The sequence below is a fragment of the Cyanistes caeruleus genome, chromosome 2 (assembly GCF_971803275.1).
Source record: "Cyanistes caeruleus chromosome 2, bCyaCae1.hap1.1, whole genome shotgun sequence".
Lineage (NCBI taxonomy): Eukaryota > Metazoa > Chordata > Aves > Passeriformes > Paridae > Cyanistes > Cyanistes caeruleus.
In genome coordinates, this window is record NC_141702.1 from 72,099,298 (window position 1) to 72,124,370 (window position 25,073).

A 25,073-nucleotide genomic window follows, 5' to 3' on the forward strand; every position below is an offset into this window, starting at 1 on the left:
GACAGCATCCCAATTCTTTCTATGAAAACTTAGAAGCCTCATTTATCCTTGCTTGAAAAGAAATACCTACTTTTGCCCTTTACAGAAATTCTGATCAAGGAAGTTTAGAGTTCATGTTCATAAGTACTAAACAGACAAGTGGTCAAATTTGCCTTTATTATGGTTTGATTAAAGAAACCTGCCTTTCCAGAATGCTGCCAAGTCTGTCCAACAAAAACAACTCAAGGAAAACTAGCTAGTGCTCCCAATGTATTTCAATCCTGTCAATCTCTTAACTTTTGCCAACCACCACCATCAGTGGGTATTTGGAAAGGGAGATTGTTGTGTTTCTGACACTGACTCACCCAGAGCTTAACTCCAAGTAAGTAATTGGTTCGGTTTTGTTTCCAAATGATGTTTCCCTGAACCCCATTCTTTTAAGCTGACATCTGTTCCTTCACTGGACTACACAACATGAAATGTCTGTGTATTCTCCAGTTACTCACACATGGTAGAGCTCTAAGTTTTCTGTGCAGAAGTCAGAGGCTTTGAAAAAAAAAAAAAAAACAGTAAGAAGTAGTATAGTATTATTTCTAATGAAGATTACTTTTCTAGGTTTTTTTAATAAATTTTCATCTGCAGTATGTTCAGCCTGTAACAGTGATCAAGTTTCTTACTTGCTCTTCAGTCTGGCACCTGAACAACTCTTCCTGTTAGAGTGTGTCTTAATATGAAAAAGCAGTTGTTCTGCTTTTTTTCCCTTTTAATATTATTGGTCACAGAAAGATTTATTTTACTGGTGATAAACAGTCAAGTAAGTTTGTTCTTTTATAAAAGAAACAAAACAAAATCAAACCATTTTGACCATAATTTTCCATTCAAAATAATTTACGAAGCGGTACCTCTTGGCCTTTTATTTGTATAAATTATACAACAACTATAGTTTTTTTTAGACAATGAGATGAATCTGTATTTAGTACTTCAATCATTGTTCTCAGGGTTGGAAAAGTCTCTGATACTGATGGTAGGCTCTTGTAAGAAGGTGAAATACTGAAAGAGAAAAAAAAAACCGTTTTTTTTATGAGTTTTATAATTTACCTGCAAGCTAACACATTAATTTAGACTTCTCTTCATCCCCTTCACCAACAAATTTGGGACCTGTGTCAAGAATCAACCCCATGCAACAGGCTTGGGGCAGAGTGGCTGAAAACTTCTGGAAAGAGAAGGACCTGTGGGTGCTGGTTGACAGCAGCTGAACACCAGCCAGCAGTGTGGCCAAGAAGGCCTGCAGCATCCTGGCCTCTGTCAGCGATGGTGTGGCCAGTAGGACCAGGGAAGTGATTGACCCCCTGTACTGGGCACTGGTGAGGCCACACCTCAAGTCCTGTGTTCAGTTTTAGACACCTCACTGTAAAAAGGACACAGAGGTGCTAGAGTGAGTCCAGAGAAGGACAAGAGCTGGTGGAGGGTTTAGAGCACAAGTCTTAGGAGAAGCAGCTGAGGGAGCTGGGGTTGTTTAGCCTGGGGAAAAGGAGGCTCAAGGGTGACCTTATTGCTCTCTACAACCACGTGAAAGGAGGGTGCAGCAAGGTGGGGCTTGGTCTCTTCTCTTAGCTTAACATGGGACAAGACCAAAGAAATCAGCTCAAGTTGTGCCAGCAAAGGTTTAGATTGGATATTAGGAAATATTTCTTCATGGGAAGGGTGAAGAGATTGGAATAAGCTGCCCAGGGAAATGGTGCAATCACCATCCCTGGAAGTCAACAAAAGTGTACAGATGCAGCACTTGGGGACATGGTTTAGTGGTGAACACAGTGTGCTAGGTTAGCAGTTGGATTCAGTTGGATTCCATGATCTTAAAGCTTTTTCCCAACCATAATGATTCAATGATTCTCAGAATCTGTTGCTTACAAAAAGCTCTTGCTTTTCATGACTACTCCATCACCATACAGAATGAAAACAGTGTCTACATAGAGGAGCTTTCAAAAGCAGCAGAAATTAAAGAAAAAATGTATTGTGTTAAGTGTTCCAGCCTTATTTACCATATCCACTATTATTTGTCTACCACAGACAAATTAGCCTAATTACCTTCATATTATTACATCAAGTCCTTTGGGCTGCAGTTCTTCAGATTTTTTATTTTTTTTCAGCAAAGTCAGCTTTAGCATTTTCTCCACTCTGGCTCATTTCCTCACCTATTATACATTTCTAATATGACCCAGCAATCCTCTAGGTTCTATTATACAACAAAATGGTATTGATTAAAAAGAAATTGTTTTGGCAAGGTTATTTTTAACACGAATGACTTCCTTGATCTGGTTTGACATGGATTCCCAAAAGTTTCAACAGTACAGCTGAGGGAGTCAGAAACACATGGGTAGCACTGAAATGTCTTAAGCTGACTTTAATCCCAAGAAGGAAGTTTCTCTTTGGTAAAGATATGTCTTCAAAAAAACCCCAGAAAAACAAACAACAAAACCACAAAACCAAAACCAGCATGACAAAAGATCAATAAAGAAGAGTATATAACTGAGAGAATTACAGAAAAAAAAATGTGGGAACCATAGATATTTTGTATTTCCAAGACAAGCATGTCTCAATAATTGTGCAGACTACTTTTAATAAAAACCACAGCTTCTACAGCTGTAGTTTAGAAATGTCACTCCTTAATGAATATGAATTTACAAGCAGATTTTTAGCCTATGTTTGACAAAGATTTATAGTCTAGTAAAATTCACCAGGCTCAGAACCCCTGATAATCAAGTTAAACAACACTAATCGGTATGAGATGTTTGGCACTTAAAAGCAGCTGCAGAGTTCCACAGTCCCTAGGAAGCTGGACCAGACCTCAGGAGATATGGGATCTAAGATCCTTTTCAAAGAAAGGTCAACCAAGAAGTCAAATCAGGGTGTCAGGGCTTCATCCTGCCAAATCTTGAAAATCTCTAGGGGTGGAGACTGCACAGCCTCTTTGGGCAGTCTGCTAATGAAAAGATGATGCCAAGTCTAAATGTTGTGTCAATTCATGCACATTGCTTTTTGTCTTCCCATCTAGCACTCACAGGTCCTGCAGAGCTGCTCTTAGATCAAAGCCTTATCTTCTCCAGGCTGAACAAGCCCAGTTCTCTCCTCTTAAGGCATGTGCTCCAGACCATTGGCCGTATTCATGGCTACGTACCAAATTTGTTCTGCTTTATTACAGTCTTTACTGCTGCTGAATGCAGTATTTTAAGTGTGGTCCAAAGTGCTGAGTCCCGCTAAATCTTATTATCCAAACATCATCTTTATCCATCTAGTTGTCCCCTTGTCCAGAACATAATGTGCTATCTTGATATGGGAGTAATGTGGGACCCTTGCTGAAGTAAAATTGCTCTCATCATCCCCAAAAGCCAGTTTTTACCACAGAAAACCATCATTGGGTGACAGAATGTTTGGCAAGCTCATGTTGATTGTTTTCTGTGACTTTTTCCTTCATATCAACTGAAATGCTTTCCCAGGGGACTCACTTCATGACTTTCCCAGAGATCAAAATGAGGCTAACCAGCCTAGAGTTTCTCTGGGTTTCCTTTTGGCCTTCCTGAAGAGGAACCCAAGATTTCCTTTCTTGGGAAAGTAAAGAATGTCCAATGTAGCCAAGAAGGTTCCCTGATGTGCACCATGTTTCCAAGATTATAGATTGCCCTGTGAGGACCTTACAGGGCCAATTCCCTCAGAACCCTTTAAGTGTCTTGACCCTGACTTGAAGCATACTAGAACTGGTGTTGTGTCTGGCCTGATTTTTAGATTTTGTATGGGGAATAACAACTAGGGGACCAATCAAATGCACCTGATTCCTAATATTAATTCCTTGTCAATGTATGCAGTATTGAATTACAAATTCATAAAAAAATCAAATATTTGAAGCATTGCACTAAAGTCATGTACCTATACTAAGTAATGTAATTCTCCATGCTCGAAATATCTTCCTACTTTGAATTATTCTCCGAATCAAAATAGAACTAATGGATATAAGCAAATGACACTGGATATCAAGTTGAAGAGACCCATAGGATTTTTTTAAAAAGGATCAAAATTTCCCATTGCTTTGTTCACTCATTGCCAGATCTACTAATGATAAACAATAATATAAAAAGACAAATTTGGCCCACTGGATAAAATGAAGAAGATATGAACCCAAATAATTTCCTCAGAGGATAATACTCACATAACTGAATGTCTAGACTATTAACTACTCTGTTAGACTAGAAATACATTACTGTGTGTGTAAATGCAAATCTTGTCTCAATTCTTAAACATCGTTAAAAAATACACTGAATCCTTTACTAAACTCGTAATTTCTAAGTAACATTTCTTAGTATAGGTTTGCATTTTACATACAGTCTTTCATATTTTATTTCCCCATCTAAACAAAAGGATTTACCTTTTTAGATTCATCCAGCTCCTTGCTATTTTGCTAAAAGCTTCAGACCCTGGTGCTGTCATGGCTTCAAAATCAACCAGCTGAAAATGCAAGAAAACAAGAGATTTTAAGAAATTACAGAATTTTTAAATTCTCAGACTTCAGGAAGGGCTTTGAAACTTTTCTACCTATGCTCTTGGTAAGACAGGAATAAGCCTACAAACCAGTCTGTGCCCTGACTTTGTCCCTCACCATCCATTTGAAGTCAGCATTCAAACCAGGCACTAAAATTCTCTGTAATGTTTGGACACCCCAACACAACCAACACTGAAGTTACACTGGCCATGGCAACTGAATGACTCGCCAAGCAACAACAGGACTCTTGGCTACTGTGCACCTTTGACTTCAGAGCAGCCTGAAAATACATGTTGTCATAAGTCAGCTTAGCCCTTCTAACAACTCTGGTAAAAAAAATAAACTCCAGTTTCACTCAATCTCTTCCATGTCATGAAAGCTTTTCTAAAAAACAGGCTTATTTGTATACAGGGACTCTGTTTCAGGAAAAACCCTCAAATGTAAAGATGTCCTGTGAGTCAGAAATCCTGCTTAGTAGTAATCCTGAAACTCTGCTTGCCTGCATAAAACCAGCCTGCAAAGTACTACTCTATCAAGTCCTAAGATAATACTTAAGAAACCCCACAGAAGTGTTTTACCTTAGGTTGAACTCCCACAGAATGGGGAAGACTCCAGCTTAATGGTGTACTGAAAAGAAGCTTTCTTACTGCTAAGCAAATTCTGTATGCTCTGGAAAGCTACTAGAGTTCATTGTACTCAAAGGAGTACATTGTTTTCTGGGCTTTCTAGAACAAAAGAGAAAATCACCCTTTCTTCAGTTATCCATGTAGGGCATTTTCTTCAACAACTTGGATTCTCATGGGAATTTTACTGATTATTTTTACAATACATTAAAGAAATAGAGGTGTTCTCACTCCTTTCATGCTAAAAAGGTAATACAGCTAACAAACAAATGTCAAAGAAAAGGAAATCCTTTATTAAACAAGGTGGTATAATATTCAAATGTAGTCACTTAAAAAGTAGGACTTAGTTTAACTTCAGCAGAATTCAGAGGGGAAAGAGAAATCAAGAGAAGTTGCAAATCCATTTCTACTAACCAAGCCCTAAAAGCTCTACAGTGCACTGAGAGTACAGACAGAAAATCTGCTGTGCACCGGAAGAGTCACTAATTCTGCCCCAGTATTCTCAGAACCCTTTTCAAAGCAAGCTGAAAAGAGCAGCTCAGCACACTGGAAATGCTTCAGTAACAGATTTGTAATTCCTGTGGGACCAAACTGCTACAATTTGACTAAGTTATTGTACACACCATCTCCAAATTCACCTGCTGTCAGAATAGCAATGGAATTTTCAACATTCTCTCAGGCTGCAAGACATCATAGCTTGCAGCTGACCCATCTCCAGCAAATAAACATGCAACTTCTGTTCATTCTTACAGCTCTTTCCCCACATTTTTAAGTTCCTCCATCAAGATTGAGTTAATGTACTTTGATATTTTGATACTTGCCTTCCCTTTAGGGATTTTTCCTGATACTTCTTTTCCACTTGCCATTAGTGCTCCCATGATCACTGAATAAGCTATCACACTAAAAGAATAAAATTAAAAGCAACAAATGGAGTTGAAGTCTTTCCATAATGCTATTTTAGACTACAAAAGAAATGGAACATAGTATTGTTTTATAGAAGGCTACCAAAGATTACTGTGCTAGTTACTTTAGAAGGGAAAAAAAAAACCAAAAATCCAATCAAGCAGAAAACACTTAAAAAGTGAAATCGCTGTAACTATCTAACATCATGAGTATGAAGTTATAAACCTATAGAGTTTTACTACTGTTTCTACATTAATCAGAACTATATTTTCAGACTTTGGAGTTCTTAAGACTCCACAGGCCTGAAAACAAAGCAGACTCCTGTTCCCAAGAAGATCAGCTGTAGCCCAGAAGAGTTTATGAACCCTACTGCAAGAAAGCTAGAGGCACTATAAAGCTGTTCAGTTATTTAATTTTTAACTTAATTTTTTTTTTAAACTGTGAATCTCAGACAATTTATCCTAATTTTTACATTCTATAAGGTAAACACAAGATCTGATTAAAAAAATCCTGAAATCTCAGGGGTTTTTTTCATACTGAACTGTATGTGGGAGTAAGATTCAAAGATGTTAAATGCTTAAGTGCTTTGTTGAACAGAGATTCGGAATAGTCTTAGATGCAAGTAGGTTTGCATTAAACTAGAATTCCAGTTGAACAGTTCTGTGACATATGGCACTTAATCCTACAGTTTCACTTGGTGACCCTAACAGTTGCAACAATTTAGTAAAATAATATTTTAGTGTTTTTCATTAAAATAAGTTATCCCAAAGCATATTTCATCTTAAACACACATTTCAGAAAAACTTCCTAAGTGAAATTAGTGGTGTGGTACAATATGGATTAGAAAAACAAGCATTACAATTTAAAAATTATGCTTCTCAGTGTGAGCTGATGTCTATAAATACAGACTACTCATTTTAAAAATACATGCAGCTCTGAATAGTTCCCATCAGCAATTACAAACTAACTTTTAAAACAGTACCAAGTCAGTTCCCATTGTCACAGCAGCACAAAAGGAGAGGCTGTGCATGGCACACAGCTCTATTAGAAATAATATTAATATTAAAAAATAATGCATTAAGATACCGCAAGACATGGACATCATACATTAGGCATTCAAGGTAACAGACATGATGAATACCAGCACTAACCTAGATCCTCTTGAAAGTGGCATTAAATTATAGAAGTAATAAACTAGTGACAGGATCAAGTTGCAAACAGCATCTACTTCCTAAGAGGAAAAAAAAAAAGCGTGAATTAGAGATAATTTAATAGCCAGGTAATACCTTAATGTGTAAAGGTACACATTGCAAAGTCTTACGTTACCACAATTATTTTTTAAGAACCATTTCAAATGTGAAAATGTTGAACTGTGAAGTTGAAGTCTGATTAACAGATGTTTAAACAACTACTTTGTTATGTCTTTAACATTTAGGTGAAACACAGTTCATCTACACACTTATTAAAGGATGAAAAAGCACAAGCTTGAATGCAGTCAGATTGTCCAAGCACATCAAATCAACACAACACAATTCTAGTGCTTCTCACAAATTTGTGTTACTCATCTTATATGTAACCACCATGAGCCAAATCCTAAACAGGGCTTATAGGAATGAAGACAAAGGTGAACACAGACCCATGAAAAAAATTAGAAAAAACCAGAACAGACTGTGATATTGAGACCTTGCTGGGACACTCTCTAGTACTACAGGCAAAGCACAGCAAATTTTAAAGTAACAGACAGAATTACAGCAACTTCTTATGGTATTTGTCATAATTTGGTTTATGTAACTTTATTACCTAAGAACTCTGTCAAAAAGTATTAGAACAGGGACTAATAAACAGTGTGTATAAAAACATAAATTTCTTTTTCAAGAAATTAATAATTCCCTGAATAGCCTTACCCCCAGCTCTGCAGACAGAATTAGAATTTTTCCTTTAGCTGTTAGATCCTTATATAGTGCATCTATTTCTGCATGATACAGCTGTGTTCTCTCTTCTGTTGTCTGAGTTTCTACTGAAAATAGTATGTTTCCCACTCTGTTAAGCAGATGAAAAAGAAAAGGAGGTAAGACATTTTTTGGACAGAACTTGATGCATATCTAGGGTAAATTACAAATCTAATACAGTCACACATCACCTTTTTCCTATCATCTTTCTTAAGCAGGAGATTATTTGTGTTACTTCTCATTTAATTAAAAAAAAAACAAATCACTGAATTAAAAATGCTACATCACAGTCTAAGTTTGAAAGAATATATAAAGACTGCCACCTAATCACAGATTAAGTATTTTCACTGAAGAATACCTGACAAGCATTAGTGTTTCACTTAAATTACCCATTTCACTTAAATGGGTAAAAAATAAAAAATACTAAATTTTAAAATATCTTCACAGACTTAGGATTTTTTGAATAGCATGTCTTGTTTTGTTACAAAGCAGTACCAAACTGAATTCCAGACTGAATGATACTGAACAAAGTTTGACCAGAACTAAGTTAGGCTATTTACTGACACCAAAATATTTTCCTCAAAACAGTGAAGCCATATATTTAATGTCCTTTCACCATATATAAGCCTGCCTGTGATTTAGAATGTAAAATAAAAAAACGAGATACATTAACATTTTAGCAGAGATGTATGGATTCCGTGCCACTCATTGAAAACACACAAATGCTGGGAAAAATCCCAATCCATAGAATTTTAACTTTAGTTTTAAAATTTTTTTATTTTATAGTATGACAGCACTTCTGAGCTTCAGACTTGCTCATTTTTCAGAAAGACAAGGAAGTAGAATCCACGAAGTGACACATTTACTATCTCACCCAGAGAGTGACCCAAAGCCTCTTGATTGTATTCTCATACGTGCAGGTACTATTTAAATTTTCACGTGCAGATAAAAGGTCTGCAAACATCTCAAACATAAAAAAGGCCAAAAATCTCACACAGAAGACACTGTAATCTATTCTTAGATCACAGAAATTTCAAGTCCATTCAGGACTTCTCAGTCAACACAAAAGACAAGGTCTCACAAGAAGAAATTAATTTTGATATGTATAAAGACTGAGGTATTTGATATTTTTTCCCCTTTAGGCATTTTTTAGTCCAAGCTGAAAAACAATGTCTCTTTTCATTTTTGTGCTGTATGTTAGAGAATTAACTCAGTACCATTGGTGTTATCCATATTCCCTTTTTGTCAAAAACACAAATCAAATCCTCAAATGAATAAACTTTAGTTATTTACAAAAATGCCACTAGTGAAAAACAAAACCCATTTTATGTGAGCAGAAATGGCATTTCAGACAATTAATTGCTAATAGTTCATCATTGCTTAATGTACCCTAACCCCTGAAAACAGCAAACGTACTTATCTCCTGTTATTGTAATTGTGAATCCATCATATTCTTTCCCTTGATCCTTCAGGCTGGGGACTTTTGTGTTCACAGTGAACCCATCTCTGGTTTTACTGTTAAACTGCTTTCAAAAGAAAAAAAAAAGTAATATTAGAGGTAGCAGAGACAGAGACTGCCTAGCTATTGATTTGAAGCAGATAAAATACATGTAGTAGAAATGAATGTGGACAAACTTAAGGAACTGAACAAAGTTACTGTCAGTGACTTTATTTCATTCATCCTTTATTTCCTTCTGAATAGAAACCATAAATACTGAGTGAGGTATAATGGCATTCAACTTTATAACTAAATAGTGAATAAAATGTGCTGATTATGAAAAGCAATGGTACAAAGCAGTTCAAGTTGTAAAGATTCTTCCCCAAATTGCATGCTGATGGTAACCTTTTGGTGCAACAATGTAAATGGAAAAGCAGGAATTTGAGACCCCATTTTATGTTTACACTAAGAAGTGGCTGCATTAGTCCAAGTGTGAATTCCAGAATATAACTCAAAGCAACAGTTTCTTAACTGTGATCCAGTTTCAATTGATGTTTATCCTTATCAGAAGGAAAATATCTCCAAGTTTAAAGATTTTACAAAGCTACATTATCTAAGAGTAACACTGTAGCCAGAGAGCATAAACCAGGCAGAACTGCATTTAAGTAAAGCCAAAAGCCCAGCTTTCCACATACAGCATTTGTTAGCTACCCAAGTAACCAAATTAGATCACTGTGAGAAAGATATTTATTTTATTTAGGCACTAATAATGGCTAATACACACTAGTGTTTACTCAGGCAGTTATTTGTATTAAGCCAAAACCTGTGATCCAGGGTGTTTTATTTCAAGAGAATCTGCATTTTTGTTAAAGGAACAAAAAGCTTTTAATGAGACAGCATTCCACGTTTATAGTTTGGAATGGGATGCAGGAGACTCAAACCAGACCAAAATGTACAAGTATGGAAACTGGGAAGAATATTTGCTGCCAGTTGAGACATTTACTTTGAAATAATAATGTACAGGCCACTATGTTTACATATTTTCATTATTCTCTTGGAGTAACATGTATTTTTAACTCCACTAGTAGCATTTTTCTGGCCAACAATTCCAAAGTAACCGCATTAGATGCTCTATGGGGTCCTACTTCCACATTTGTGTGCGAGTAAGGAACACTTAGTTGTCCATCCACCCCAATATCTGTAACCTCTTTAGCAAAAGCTTTTGTTTAAATTCAGTTCGTATCCACTTGGCTTCATCTTTCAAACCCCAGAACCAGACAGTAATATCATAGGGACCTCTGAAATTAGGGTGTCTTCAAAGAACACATATTAACAATACATTATAAAAACCCATAAAAAAGTGTAGTGCTTAAGCCATGTAGCTCCTGCAAAACTAACTGTAGTGCACAAGGGATCACTAGTACCAAGAACACATCCAAACCCAGACAGTCTGTCATGAGTAGCAGCAAGGCAGCCTCAGAGATCTCTGCTCTGTGGCAACCCAGCTGCTTTGCTTAGATACAAAATTCCAGGGTGGACACACAAGATAAGAAGGTAAAGAATTTGTCTCTATTCAGCATAACTCTTTCTTCCCAAATTTTATTCTGCTCCAATCAAACTTCTCTACAATCCTTTAAAAAGACACACTGTAAATTTGTTTCCTCAGCCCCCAAATACTTACACACTGCTCACCCTAGATAAATTTGGAGAAATGGGTGGAAAAGGGGAACAACTTTTTCTTAAATCCAGCTCAAGCCTTACTACTCAAGTTGCAATAAGAGTATAAATAATTTTGCAGGTCATATATCCAAAGCCTTTCTACAAAGATCCCCAGCAGGAGGAAGAAAACCTCCAAGTTTCCCACTCCTGTTTTGCCAAGTCTTCCTAAGGTCAAAAATTTAATCCAGGACTTTATTTTAGCTATCAGTCACAAAGGGCAACAATTACCCCACTTCCCTGTGCCAGCCCCAGCACAAACTGAGCTGCACCAATGGAACAAAAGTAAAAAGAGCTTCCATATTCCTAATCTTTCAGGCACATCTATCAATTTTTCTCCTTCCTATTGTACAGGCACAGAGTGAGCCCACTATAGCAGATCTGACCACAAACCCTCTTGGTTGAGAAGGCTGGCTTCCAAGAACTAGATTTAACATTTTGGTTTCCCATAATTTTGTTACCAGTTCACAATTAGGCCAAGGATTTCAAACCCATTTGCACATATCAAAGGGAAGGTCCAACCCTATATATGCAGATTTGGAATAACCTGAGCTAGTGTTTCCAGTTACTCATTTAAGCTTATATACAATGGTTTTATTTTCAGGAATTGAGTATCTCCCAGAACATATTTTATGATATTTACCATATATTAAAGTTTTTCTGTAATTTACCTTCATTATGGGAAGAAGATCTTCTACTTTATGCACCTTTTCCAAAGCTTCCCGAACCTCTAGCAGTCCTTTTGGATTATTAGCACTGGAAAAAAATTAAATATTAAATACAGCAGTTGAACATATGTAGCATTTCTGGAAATTCACATACCTTTAACATAATCAACCATAGTGAAGTAAGTTATTGAAAGTTAAATATTTCTTTTCTGAAAATTATTTCCTTTATACTTGTCCACATGCTCTCCTCCTATATTTCAAAAAACACTTTTCCCATATATCAGCTCAGCTTATTTTTTTCAGCTTCAAACTTCAATTTCAGAATTCAGATTTGACTTACTCTAATCAACTACTCTATCTTACTCTTGCTATTGGCCACTCTAAAGCACCACACAGTCTTTGCATGAGTGTGTGTGAGCAGGGGGTTCTAGGTAAGAAAAGATGGAAGTAGAAGAGAGTTAAAAACAGAAATATTCTTCACAAAATACATGCATCTGTGTAGCCTTAAAGGCAAGTAAATACTTCAGATGCAGGCACAGTTGCATCATGAAGAAACCTGATGAATTGCTGTTCTAATAATTATTAATTACACTATACCAGATTTTAAGAACAGAATTATTTTATGAATCACACCACAAATTTAAGGTCAAATGCTACTGGGTTTACTCTAAACAAACTTCCTAGCAACAGATGACAGACTGCCAAATACTACAGAACTTACTTATTTTCAGCAATTATCATAAATTTCTAAAATTTGATCATTTTCAAGGATTTTCTGCACTTTCATCTTCTGATATTTAAATAGCATAATGAGATTGAAAAACAAAACTCAGTATTTAATAAAAGTTACCAGGCCAAAGGAAAATTAAAAAGCTAAAAAAGTTTTAAAACTTTTTAAAGTGAAAAAGCTTTAACTTAAAAAAAGTTTAAGCTAAAAGAGTTTTTTAGTTTATGTTATCAGAATACTGAGCCACAGTATTCTGTACAGATGCCAACATCAATTTTCATATTACCTTTAGTCATATTATTTCATTCAAGAGTCTACAACTCTCTTCAGTTCCAAGACAGCACCTACCAAGCCATCTATGTAACGGTAAAGATTCCACGCTCATTTAAAACTAATTGTCAAACATCTGTCTCAAGGAAAATTACTTTCCATATCTTCTTTTCTCTTTTTTTCCACACTCCTTAATAAACTAATCTCAATAGTCAGAGTCTCGGTACTTGATTCTACCAGGAGGAAACCTAACATCTTTAATAAATCATATGCTTAAAAAAATAGAGATCCAATCATGACAGAACCATGGCTACAAATTCAAAACAGTTATTTGTTTCTAGGTACACTGTAATTCACAAGGGTTTTTTTCCCTATTGGTTTAAGTTTCTTTACGTGGCAATGAATACAATTTTCCATTTCCAACAGGAATTAAAACAATTGTATATATTAAGGAAACCAGAACTTAGTAAAGTAAGAAAAAAAAATCTTTCAGACTTTGTGAAATTAGTATTACATAAATTTCAGATCACTATTACCAGGTGAACAAAGCAGGGGGGAAAAAAGTTGTAATTTACCCATGATAAACAAGGATCCTGTCTTTGATAAAATGAAGAATTTTCTCGAAGTATTCCAGGTACCGCATGTTAATGACCTGTCCCCTACAAAGAAAAGAAAGGGTTTTTTGAAGTCTTGTTTTTCAACCCAACATTCCAGGACACAAATATTACTCATTAATATTTGATACAATTTTATTCACAGTTGCTCTGTAAGTTAAAGATCCACGTAGGGTTTATCTTTGTGGTGAATTGCCAATCCCCCATTTTAAATATAGATTACATCGTGAACTTGCTCAAATTCATATACCATTAGAATTGCTGTTCTCTGAAAAAGTACATTCCATGCGTATTTCCCCATTTTTAGTGTGCCTGATGCCAGCAAATCTTACCTATAAAACAATTATCAATTTGTACAAGATATAATCTTCCCTAGACTCAGATACAAGACAACTGAGAAAAGAATTCTCAATTTGCACATTGAGAGAACCAACATTCTCTAGTTTACATATTTGCCAATATACATATTGATCTGCTCTGACATGTCCACATGTATTTTTCCTTATTCACCTGTGTCCCTCTATACTGAAGTAATTTCACCTTTAATCCCAACAGTTACAAGTAGTAACTGAAAACCAAAACCATTAAAAAGGTGTTGTTTTTTCCCTTGGACTACTAAGTAAAAAAAAAATCAACATTAAAATGTGGTAGAAACCTGTTAAGATTATAACCACTCTGAGAGGAAAAATTACATACCATTACTGCATTTGTAGGAGTCCTTCCTCTTCTCCCAGTCTACAAAACAAGATTTTATAAAGCAAGCGTTATCGCTCTCTGAGGAAGCAAAACCACTGTCAATCACAGGAAGCTGTGTACACCTAACTTTTTCTTTCCACTTCAAGGGAATTTTTGGCAGCTCAAGTCCCTGTCTAATGTCTCACTTGACAGTATCTCACCTTAGGAGGCCTAGTCTCAGAAAACCAGTGGAATCAGTCCTCAAAAACTGAACAGAATTAGAACACATATACATATCTGCACATAGGAAAGGGAGGCAGGGAAAGCAGAAGGATGAAGACAAATCTAATATACATAATTTGCCCTTGTTGTACGTCCCATCATTTTCCATCTGTATTAAAAAAATATCTGTACAACAGGCAGTAGTGTGTCAGTATAAGGAATGTAATAAAGGCTTCTCTTTTAGTGTCATCTTGGAAAATACATCCAAAGCAGACCTATCACTCTATAAGGCCATCTAGAAGGTGTCGTACCAAGAAAGACTTTTGGTGGTGGTCAGAAGTGATTTGTGTTCATTCCCACTCTTTCTTCTTGTTTAGTAAACACTACCACCAACAATTCAAAAGTTGCAGTGTTCCAGAGTGGTTTTTTATTTATAAGAACATTAAGCATATCATTAATGTTTAGTTGATCACAAATCCTTGCTTTGTCTATGAAAATGACAAAAGCTTTTCAAAACATTTTCTCTACTTTAAATCAAACTTACTAGCTTTGATCATTTAAACCAGAAAGGAGGTAAGCCGAATTCACCCTTGTCTATAGGCCAACAAAGAGACAGCTGACACACTTGCATCTTGAGAACATTAAGATCTGAAAGCCTATCAAAAATTGTGAAGTGCAAGATGTTTCTTATATATCTTTTAAAAAAGGTCCCCAAATTGACACAAAAAAAAAAAATCCAAAGAAGGTTTTTATTTTCTGACACACTCCAAACATTTTGCCATTCTGGAAAAGAAAAAAAAAATAATTCAGTAGACACTGAATGCTAATGCCTCCATTACAAGACTCATTTAACAGGAAACACTGAACAATACTGGACTTCCAATGGAAAGGATTCGAGTAAAGAAAAAGGTTGTGCTAACAGACAAGTAATCCAAGTATTTCTGCCCACAGAAACTCCTGGTGTACAATTCAGATGAAATAAAACCTAGAGACAGCTTGAGCTCAGCATGACTAGATCTTCTACAAATGCTAGAACACCCAACTACTGTTGCTACACTTCTTGCCTAACATCTTTTAGCCTAACATACATAATAACCATGCAAACTGCTATTTGTCAGCCTAAATCTACTGTTATACTTGGCTGTCAGGTAGCCATGCTATTTTAGAAAGAATTCAGCCTTCGTGTGAGTATGAGAATAACTTTCAAACCATAATCTAACTATAAAACTAAGTATATCTTCCTGCAGGATAGTCAGAAGACCATAAAGCTATCTCAGTTATCAAGAAAAGGAAAGCTGTGCCCTTTTAGTCTCTTCAATCAGCAGACATTTTACAAGCTGAGTAATGTAAAAAGGAAATAATTCTTTAAGAATAAATTGTCATTTAGAAATCATAGTGAACTAGAACATGCTTCAAAACTAAAATAAATTTTACAGAAACAGCCATTATCACTTAGTATGTTCATTTATTCTATCCCTCACATCATGTGAAATAATCAGGATGGAGCCAAAAGCAGAAACACATCACAACTGAAAGCTCATCAAAGAAAGTGGCTATTACTTAAGGCTGGAGAAAGACCAAACCAGAACAGGTTTCCAGACTCAAAAAGAATGCAATCACCATCCAGTACTAAAGCATGAGCAACTCCTAAGGCAGTGGTATTTAGGCTGCTTTAAATTTATTGTTTCTTCAAAAAAGGCACCAAACCAGTGTTTTTCAGCGAACCACTACTTAGCTATAAAATAAGCACATCTGAAATGCTGATGTGATCCCCAAAAGCCAAGGCTGAGCCAAACCAAAAAGGTTAGAATTAGGTTCACTGTGGGCCTACAATTCTAACCGTTCATGAAGCTTATTTCAGACTTCTATAAAACAAGCAGAACAGCTGTAACAGTACATTGTCATTTTTGCCAGCACTCTCTGATGAAAGGAAGACAAGTGAAGTACTCTGGCCACTGCAAAAGAAGAGTTCCTGACACAGAGATCCTGAACAATGACATATTTCCACAGATTAAACGTTCAGTATTAGTTTCAGGATGTTAATTAAGTGTTGTTACATGAATGCCTTTCTGCCAACAAAGATCAAAGTTAGGCTTTTACTCTCCCATTTAGAAATAAAGCCATGAAGAAACAGGTGAAGTATGGAATGCATCTCTCTCTCCAAGTACAGATGGCTGTGGTTTCTGCTGCACTGTACATACAAGAGAGAAATGCAGCAACAGCAGAGATGGAAACAGCTTAGAGCCCAAATGTAACACTTGGCTTGAGCGAAGAGATAAGCCTGAGCACAAGACTGTTCAAAAAGCAGCACAACTTGCAAAATAAATTATCTGCACTGGAGTTTAATGCTGCATTAACCACTCCATAAAGTAATGGAGAGGCTGCTAGGGTCCATTCCACAGACTGGAAGGAAGAGTGAGGACAAATCCTCATTAGCCTCTGCATAAGAACATCAGAACATCACTATTCTTCTCTGCCTGAAATAATTCTTGAGAAGGCTTTGTTTCCCTTATTCTCCTTCTTCAGTACAGATTCTCAAAGAATAAAGAGATAGACATACATAAAAGCAGAATGACAGATCAAAGATTCAGTATTTCCCAGGAGGGGGTGGAATAAGATGAAACCTGGCTATGCATTTACTTACACAAACACACTCTGCTCCTGTGATTGACAGTGATGTTGCCACATCGAGTCTGTCACACTTGTACCACTTCAAAGGAGGTAGCACTGTCATGACTACAAATACAGAGTTTTGCAGCATGGGAGAAGATGGAACGTACAACAGTAGTTGAATCTTTTAAATTTTACCTTTATTTCTAAGTGCAACTATTACCTTTCACAGGTTACTTGTTTTGTCATTTTTGCTTTAGTCTGGCCTGCCTTGAAAAGAGCTGTGAGAACTGTTTTTCCTCTTCACTGTAAATTGGTACTAAAGCTAATAGAGCAGCATTGTTTCAATACTGACGCCACTGCATTCAAGAGGCAGCATTCGCAAAAAAATACAAGTATGATGAACTTAATAAATTTTATACATTTAAGGTTATTTGGGAAACAAAAACAGCATGTGAAAATATGCACATTCTGGATCCTTGTTAGATACTGCTATAACTTGGTTGTACAATTGAAATCTGGGGAAAAGAGGAAATGTCATAAATGACATAAATTTGTCAACAAATCAAATCAAATTCTATCAGAAGACATAAAATAAATATTAAAGTAAAACAATAAACACATATGCATTCAATGCTGTAAAATGCTGTTTCATAAAGAGCTGGTAATTCCTGGCACAATCCCTTAGTATGTGTGGGAATGCTGTTTGGTAAAACTCTCATACCTGATTAAGTTAATATGATTATTGAAACCTCTGCTAAGGCTCCGGGCAGGCATTTGGTCCAACCAAAGCACAGGCTGATCAGGGTCAGCTATCCTACAAAGACAAAGGACATCAACATTGACACACATTTCAATCCATGTCATATTTCTAATACAGCTTTATTCACAGACAGAACAATTTTAGGCAAAAACTAGAATTCAGAGATTATGGAAAAGAACTTTTCCTGAAACACAGGGGTTTTTTTCTGATAAAAACCATACAACTCAAACATTTGATGTTTCTGGAGTAGAAACTGTAAGTTTTTATTTGCCTTACATGCAATGGATCCTGTGGTCTCTCACAGCTTTGCTTCAACTGGAAAATGCTATTCTAATTTTTTCCCTCCTTTATAGAAGAAGAAAAATGGAGTATTTTAAGAAGGGCGCTCCTTGTACCTACACCATCCTTTTCTTTTATCAGAACCTTTTTAGTTAGAGAATGGCAGCAAGTGTTCATTTTCTTGTCAATGACTGCAGCCCTTTGGTTAGCTGGAGCACTCATCATTATGACAACCAACACAGGCTTGCTCTCTGTCCTCTGTGAGCATTACCTTCGCCACTTCACAGCAATATCAAACATATCTCTCCACTGCATCAGTCTGGTTTTCCCATTCATCCGAACTTTGGAGTTTGCCCAAGTCCGCAGCACAGCTTGCATTACTTCTAGAGTGGCCAATCCCATTGCTGAGGTGAGGCAGGAGGACAGAGGTACCAACAACAGAAACAGAAAACCAATTAGAGCCAAATACTCTGTTTTGCACAGAAAGGAAAACTGAAGCAGGAAAGCAATGTATTTACAGAAAAAAGAATGGACAACATCAAAAAGTCTGATTTCCAGAGATTCTGGAGATTCTGATTTCCAGTGCCCAACTAGGTCAAGAAAATGACATAAGGCTTATTTTAAACTTTTTATCTCAATTGAAAGAAACAGAGCATAAAACTAATTTGCAGACAGAGAAGATAAAGCATTCAATTATCACCACAATGACTTCCCCCCCTGCCCCCTCAAATTTACAGAGCATTTTCAGTATACCTCTATGTATCCTTTTATTTGGAAGAAATCCTGGTGTCTCATACTGCATCATGGAACCCAGATGATCAGCTACACATATGAGCTCTTGCACATCAGGCTTATAGCTTTCAAAATTCTGAAATAACACATCTCTTACGGAGGAGAAAAACATGCATCAGACATAGATTGACTAAAAAAGTCCTGAAAGCATTTGGCAAACAAATCTGTATTTTACAGATTAATACTATTTGTGTGAGAAACACTTAAACTCAGGATAAAGAACACTCATTCCTCCTCCCAGCCCACTGAAACAGACAGTATGTTGCAATTACACCCAATATCTCAAATGAATTCAGTCTTACTGAATTCAATGGCAGACCTCTACATTTAAAATAGGCTTTAAAAAATAAAAAATTCTCACTTTATATGTGGCTGTAACCCTGGCTGTTCTTCATAATTTTCTATAAGAAAAGGAAGATTTTTGGCCCAGTGATCCTTGAAATTTCCAGGAAGATCTATATCAGTATTATACTCTGTAATAGGGGTATCCAAATGTGCATGCAAATATCTAGAGTACTCTGGAGGAAAGAAATAAAATTAAATAACGTTTGAATAATCAGTTTACTTATGCCATTACACAAAAACAGTAACCAGGTTATATGCTTGTCAGTTAAACAACATGACTTTAATAAGTCATTTATTTTTAGATAATATAATTTTACTATTACCCAATTTCCAAGATAGAAATAAATCTTTTTCAACTAAGTATCATCAGAGTCTTCATTTATACAGAAATGTATATTCCATTTTTGGACCTAGTTTTTAACTGTATGAACAATAAGAATCAGTATTTGCACTAGTACATTTTCTTAACATACATACTCAACAGTGCTCACGAGAATGTACACTGGTTTCTCTAAAATGACCATAACTACAAGCAAGCTTGGACTTTTAGGGTCCTTGAAGCATTTAAAAAAAAAATTTTAAAAAAACAAAACAATTCCAACTTACCTCGGAGATATTTCACTTTCAGATATTCTGGACTGGCCTTCTGTCCTGGCAGAGGATCATTTAACATAACTTTAGTCTGAGCTTTTATGCCTTCATAAAACTGTCCCATTGCAACATGGCTGAGACCCTTCATGTACTGGCACACTTCATTGTATGGTTCTAGCTGTAGACATCTCTAGAGATTAAAGGAACAAAGCACCCATAAATCAAGAGACAGAAAGAGAATCCTCAAATAATCCAACCTGTCTGGTCAGAAGACATGTGAAAAGATTTCTTGATTACTACCATCTACTTCCACCATAATTTTCTTTCAAATGCTGCTGAGCATTTAAAATTGCTAGCAAATGTAAGAAAAAGTATTTTCAGCTTTATCAAAGGGGAAAAAACCAGAAAACCCAAACTTTGCCAATGCAAATATGCTTTGCACACTTTGCTCTAACAATATTAGCTCAACATGAGCTGGGTGAAATTAGGCAAAATACACTCCAAAATATACTCAAAATATACTCAAAAAATATACTCCAAAATACACAGTATAAAAATAATTTTGGGTTAGTTATACAGATACATATCTTTTCTGTCATTTCCGCCATTCATCCCTTCACTACTTCATGCATTAGTACACTTCTATGTTAGTCAGCTATTTACTCTATATTAAACACACAGCAAATTCCTGTTTATGATTCATAAATGAATGCTCCAATTCTTACAGCAATTACATTTATTTAGAAGAGCATCACCACCTCAGAAGTTGAAGTATCTTTTCAATCACACCAATATCCACAAAATGGGTTCTAGAAGGTGAATATGTAATAATGCACATAAAAGTGTTCTCCTTGGGATAAGCACAGACTCATTTGGAAAGGGAACTTATTTCATTCCCTGTTTTAAGAGTATGGGCATACAAATAACATCTGCCTTTTTTGTTCTGTCTACAAAATAAGGCAATTATTTAAGTGTAGAGATAGCCAAGCCAGTAGATAGGCAAGATTTTGGCAACATGAAAATTTCTGTAAGCACAATGAATCACAACATATGCTGAGTCTGTCAGAAGAAAATACTCTAGAAAAATTAGATAAACATTGTAACTTATTTTCAGCTGAAAATTACAGACTAGTACATTTCTTCTTTCATCCACTGAAATGAAAAAGCTTTAGATTTCAAGTCAAAGTATCAGTAAGAACATAATTACCAGTTTAAAATAGAAAATAAAACATTTCAGCCAGAGCCTGGTTTTACAAATGCATAAAACAGTTAAAGAAATCACCTTAGTGATTACTTTTTCAATTACAAACTGTTCAGTTTTATCTTTTAAACCAGATTGCAGAAAGAAATACTTCTAGCTCAAGTGCACACACACTCAAAATGAAAAAACTTTGTAATTTGTCCATTTTATTGCACTTGTTGAATACAAGACCTTGTTAAAACATTTAAATTTTGTGTTTACTTAGAGCCTGCTTACCTTAAAATTCTTCAGTGCTTCATCTAAGCTGCCATGATGATAAAGCATCATTCCTTTGAGCTGCAATGTCTGAACATGATTTTGATTCAGCAGTAAAGCCTTCTGGAAGCTCTCTGTAGCAGCATCAAAGTTGCCAAGCTCTCTAGGTAATTTCAGAATGTGGAAAGTGAAAAACATGGAAGGCAACAGTGACAAAAAATTACCTGTTAAAGGTGACTTTAAGGTGCCCAAAGGGAATATCTTTGAAGAGAAACACAGCACTAATGGAAAATTTCTATAACAAAAGCAGTAATTTTGCAACTATTCTTCTGTGGTAATAACAGAACAGCTGCACAGAGTTTCTTACTCCCAGAAATATGTACCCTGAAATACAACCCCACAAGACCATAAATCTGCACAATCCTCAGCAGTCATAAAAGCTGTAAAAACACATGTCTAAGGTATTTCTTCAGAAACTAATGTAAATAAAACTTCTACACAAAGCATTCTTGGAAGAAAATATCTTTGAGAGGTCTTTCTAACTTTTAAGTACAAATATGTTTTTAAAACTTAACCAACTACTTAAATTCTGAGTAAGAAGAAAGCATATGGTGTTTGAAAACTGGAACTAACTAAAAATCTATTGACTAGAATTACTCCATGTGCAAGACAGCTGTACATGTAAGCAGACAGTAAAAACAGTCACAGATAAACTGTTCTGAAAAAATTAAAATAGAAATAGTATACAGTTTAATTTACCATAGTTTTTTAATTCAGTACATTGATTTCTTTAGGATTATTATATTAGACAAAAATAATTCAAACAGGAGAAACTCTAGAAAAAAACCAAGATTTACTAGTTTTAAAAACATTTGCCAAAAATAATTTTTAGCAGAATACTGATTAACCACAGCTCTTTAGTTTCAAGTAATTGCATGAACACCAAAGCCACTACATCTGAAGCAGGATTTAATCAGCTGTAGCTTATGTTGTTTTAAATCTTTCCATCATTTAAAAATCATTTAGCACACCTGAAACACATCTTACTGAAAACTGCCATTTAACTAACCTTTGAGTTAGGAGGACTCAAAGAAATACCAGAGACTAAATTAAAATACAAAACAAACACAGAAATTATTTATATTGGACATATCCTGACACAGCTATACCAGCCACTGGAGCTACCACATATCACATTTGGTTCTGCACAATTTTGTAACAAATGTGTAAAATGTAGAGTGCATTTTAAAGAACACAACCAGATGAAAAAACTACTTTAAACTGACTTCTGAATATGGGTACCTGTAGGCTTGTCCCAGACTTTTATAGGCATCTATGAAGTCTGCTTTCTGCTTCAGAGCTTCTTTGAAAGATTCGATGGCTTCCTACAGAAACGGACCAACAGAAAAATTTGTAACTTACTACATTCATTGAATTTCAGCATCCTCAGCAGTTACTACCTATGGAATGTACAGTTATAAATCAAAAGCTTTGGAAGGAACAAACAAGGCATGACTTTATTACAAAATCTATAGAGTAAAAATTATGACATAATAAATGAAATACTGAAACATCTGTATTGATCAGCAGTGACAGATTTAGTTGGAATTCTTTTGTCTTAATATGCAGTGGGAATGAGCAATTCTTTTAGTATTTTCATAGAGTTCAGAGATGAAATCCCTTCAGAGCTTGCTTTCAAAGCTCAGTCTGGTCCTTAAGGCACAGCAATCTCTCCTTACAGTCTTTCTTCCTCATTCATAATACTACCCTTAAGTTTTGGAGGCCAAAAGACTGCTTCAAATCCACACTCTGCCTTTAATTGTCTTACTGCATTCTTTGTTATTTCCTCAGTTGGAATCATTCTCTTGAGGGATTACAGAGTAAGTGATCATCTTCACACACTAGTATGTACTGTTGCTATTATTGCTATTACTCTTGTGAGGAATACAATGTAATAAAAACAAAAGGTAACAAAATAAGCATGCGGTTAAAGAAATATTCCTTTTCAAAGAAACTGATTAAGAATTCAGCTTTTCAAGCTAGAGTGGCTACACAAACTGGAACATTCAATACTGAAATTTAGAATTAAGGATGGAATAATCAACTACTTTATATTACTAAGCAATGCCTGAAAAGTATCTTGAAGTCTTCAGTGCAATAAATTAGATATTGTAAGAAAAGAATGACTGGTATCTTTAGTTGATTTAGAAACTCTTATTTAGAAAAACTATCAAATATATTCTGAGCACTACAATGTGTGCAAAAATACTCACTGAACAAAAATGTAGGACAATCATCTACAACTATGGATAGGCTCATATACTACAGGTAAATTTTAAAACCAAGATTATTATTCCCAAAAGCAGTGATTCAAATAAATCTCTTTTCACTCAAAAATGGACACAGCTACCCTCAACCCAAATCTTCAATTTTCAACAAGCCTTATAAAACCTAACAGATGGCATATGTAGCTTTCCTTTAAAAGGCAGCCTGAATCTGACTGGAAGCTAAGGTATACCTGGGGATGAAAAACCACTCAGTGATGATCTCTCTGAACATGAATAACAGAGAGGGAAGATGCTTCCTTTGAGAAAAGAAACTGGGGGGAAGGAGGTGGTAGTGCAGAAATGTGTTGACCTGTGTATCAGAAAGAAGAAAACTTTGCTTCTATTGTTCAAACTGAGACAGCATATTTTTGTCAGCTGTATTTTCATCATCACTTTTTTGGGTCTCTGTTGCCTATATCAAAAATCAGAAATCCAAACTATTATTTGCAAGCATCTCTTCTTACTGCAAGAAGATACAGACAACAAAAGTTCAACAACAGTCTGACATTCTCACAGCATACTGTAAGACTGCAGAAAAAAATACCTTCTTGGGTACTAAAAAAGTGAGGAAGTGGACTGCAGAAAAAAGAGATTAAAAAATAGTGATTGCCTATGAAAGATAGTGGGCTGAAACTCAGGAGTCCTGGGTTGTCTCCAGACTCTGCATACAATCCTTAACGAACCCCAAGCTGCTATCAGAGGTTAAAAAAAAGAGACAGTTTTAACTGTTGGAATTCAGGAATCACACCATTGCATCTTCATTTTTCAAACTGAGGACTTCAGAGAACTTGTCTAAATATAATCCTCTCTGAAAAATGGCAGCAGTACTTCTAAATACTTTACAAACAAGAAACAGGGGCAATATTACTATACCTAAAACAGAGAGAAGTTTTGAGTCAAAAAATGATGAAAAATTAAAAAAGATGAGAAGAACTGATGGGAAGAACTTACTTCCCTGCTGATTTTAGAAACTGAAGGAGCAATTATATTCCCTCAAGTTAGTTATCAGCCTTCCAGAAGCAACACATCACTGAAATAAACATGCATAAATGCAAGGGTCTACCAGCACTTCTTTGATTACTCCCTAGCTCGTTCGAGCAAGTTTTAAAATTATATTCCTCTTCATCCCTCTCCCCCTCCCCAAAACCTAAGAAATTTCCATTTCATTCTGAAATTTTTGAACATAATCATTCAAATACTAGCAGAGGTGCTAAATACTAATTTCTTTCAAAGCACTCCTTAAACATGTCTGTTATCACCAATCTACTAAGATTCAACAAGACCTGCAGTATTTACATATCATGGAATCTTTTTTTTTTTTTTTGCTTGCATTCTTTTACCTTAAAAATCTTCCCTATGTGAGAGAAAACATATATCAACACCAATGATTTATCTACTACTTTATGGAAATAACTTCAAATAAAGGGTATTATTCTACATGAACTATTGTTTAATATAGGTTTACCTTCAAAAGTCCTCTGTGAAAGAAGGTTAAGCCTTTATAAAGCATAGCTATAGGCTGATTTTTGTTCAGTTCCAGTGAGCGCTGAAAATCTTCATGGGCTGTTGCATAATCCTATGATAAAGAAGAT

General features: G+C 35.6%; 1 protein-coding gene across 5 annotated transcripts in view; it reads right to left on the minus strand.

Annotated features, from left to right (window-relative positions):
• Positions 1–878: 878 nt before the first annotated feature.
• TTC13 (tetratricopeptide repeat domain 13) overlaps positions 879–25,073 on the minus strand; it is a 39,396-nt gene continuing 15,201 nt past the window's right edge. For 3 of the 5 annotated variants that reach the window (XM_086877837.1, XM_086877839.1, XM_086877841.1), the window contains 16 exons: positions 24,947–25,057; positions 22,457–22,539; positions 21,176–21,317; positions 19,714–19,888; positions 19,124–19,280; positions 18,724–18,854; positions 18,242–18,374; positions 17,653–17,745; positions 13,383–13,466; positions 11,814–11,898; positions 9,405–9,514; positions 7,944–8,079; positions 7,191–7,270; positions 5,958–6,036; positions 4,400–4,479; positions 879–1,029 (listed from right to left, as the gene is read on the minus strand). In XM_086877837.1, coding sequence (XP_086733963.1) covers positions 906–1,029; positions 4,400–4,479; positions 5,958–6,036; positions 7,191–7,270; positions 7,944–8,079; positions 9,405–9,514; positions 11,814–11,898; positions 13,383–13,466; positions 17,653–17,745; positions 18,242–18,374; positions 18,724–18,854; positions 19,124–19,280; positions 19,714–19,888; positions 21,176–21,317; positions 22,457–22,539; positions 24,947–25,057 — 1,803 coding nt within the window. In that variant the 3' untranslated portion in view covers positions 879–905. The remainder of the gene's footprint in view (positions 1,030–4,399; positions 4,480–5,957; positions 6,037–7,190; positions 7,271–7,943; positions 8,080–9,404; positions 9,515–11,813; positions 11,899–13,382; positions 13,467–17,652; positions 17,746–18,241; positions 18,375–18,723; positions 18,855–19,123; positions 19,281–19,713; positions 19,889–21,175; positions 21,318–22,456; positions 22,540–24,946; positions 25,058–25,073) is intronic. The other 2 variants (XM_086877838.1, XM_086877840.1) reach the window with 1 other exon arrangement.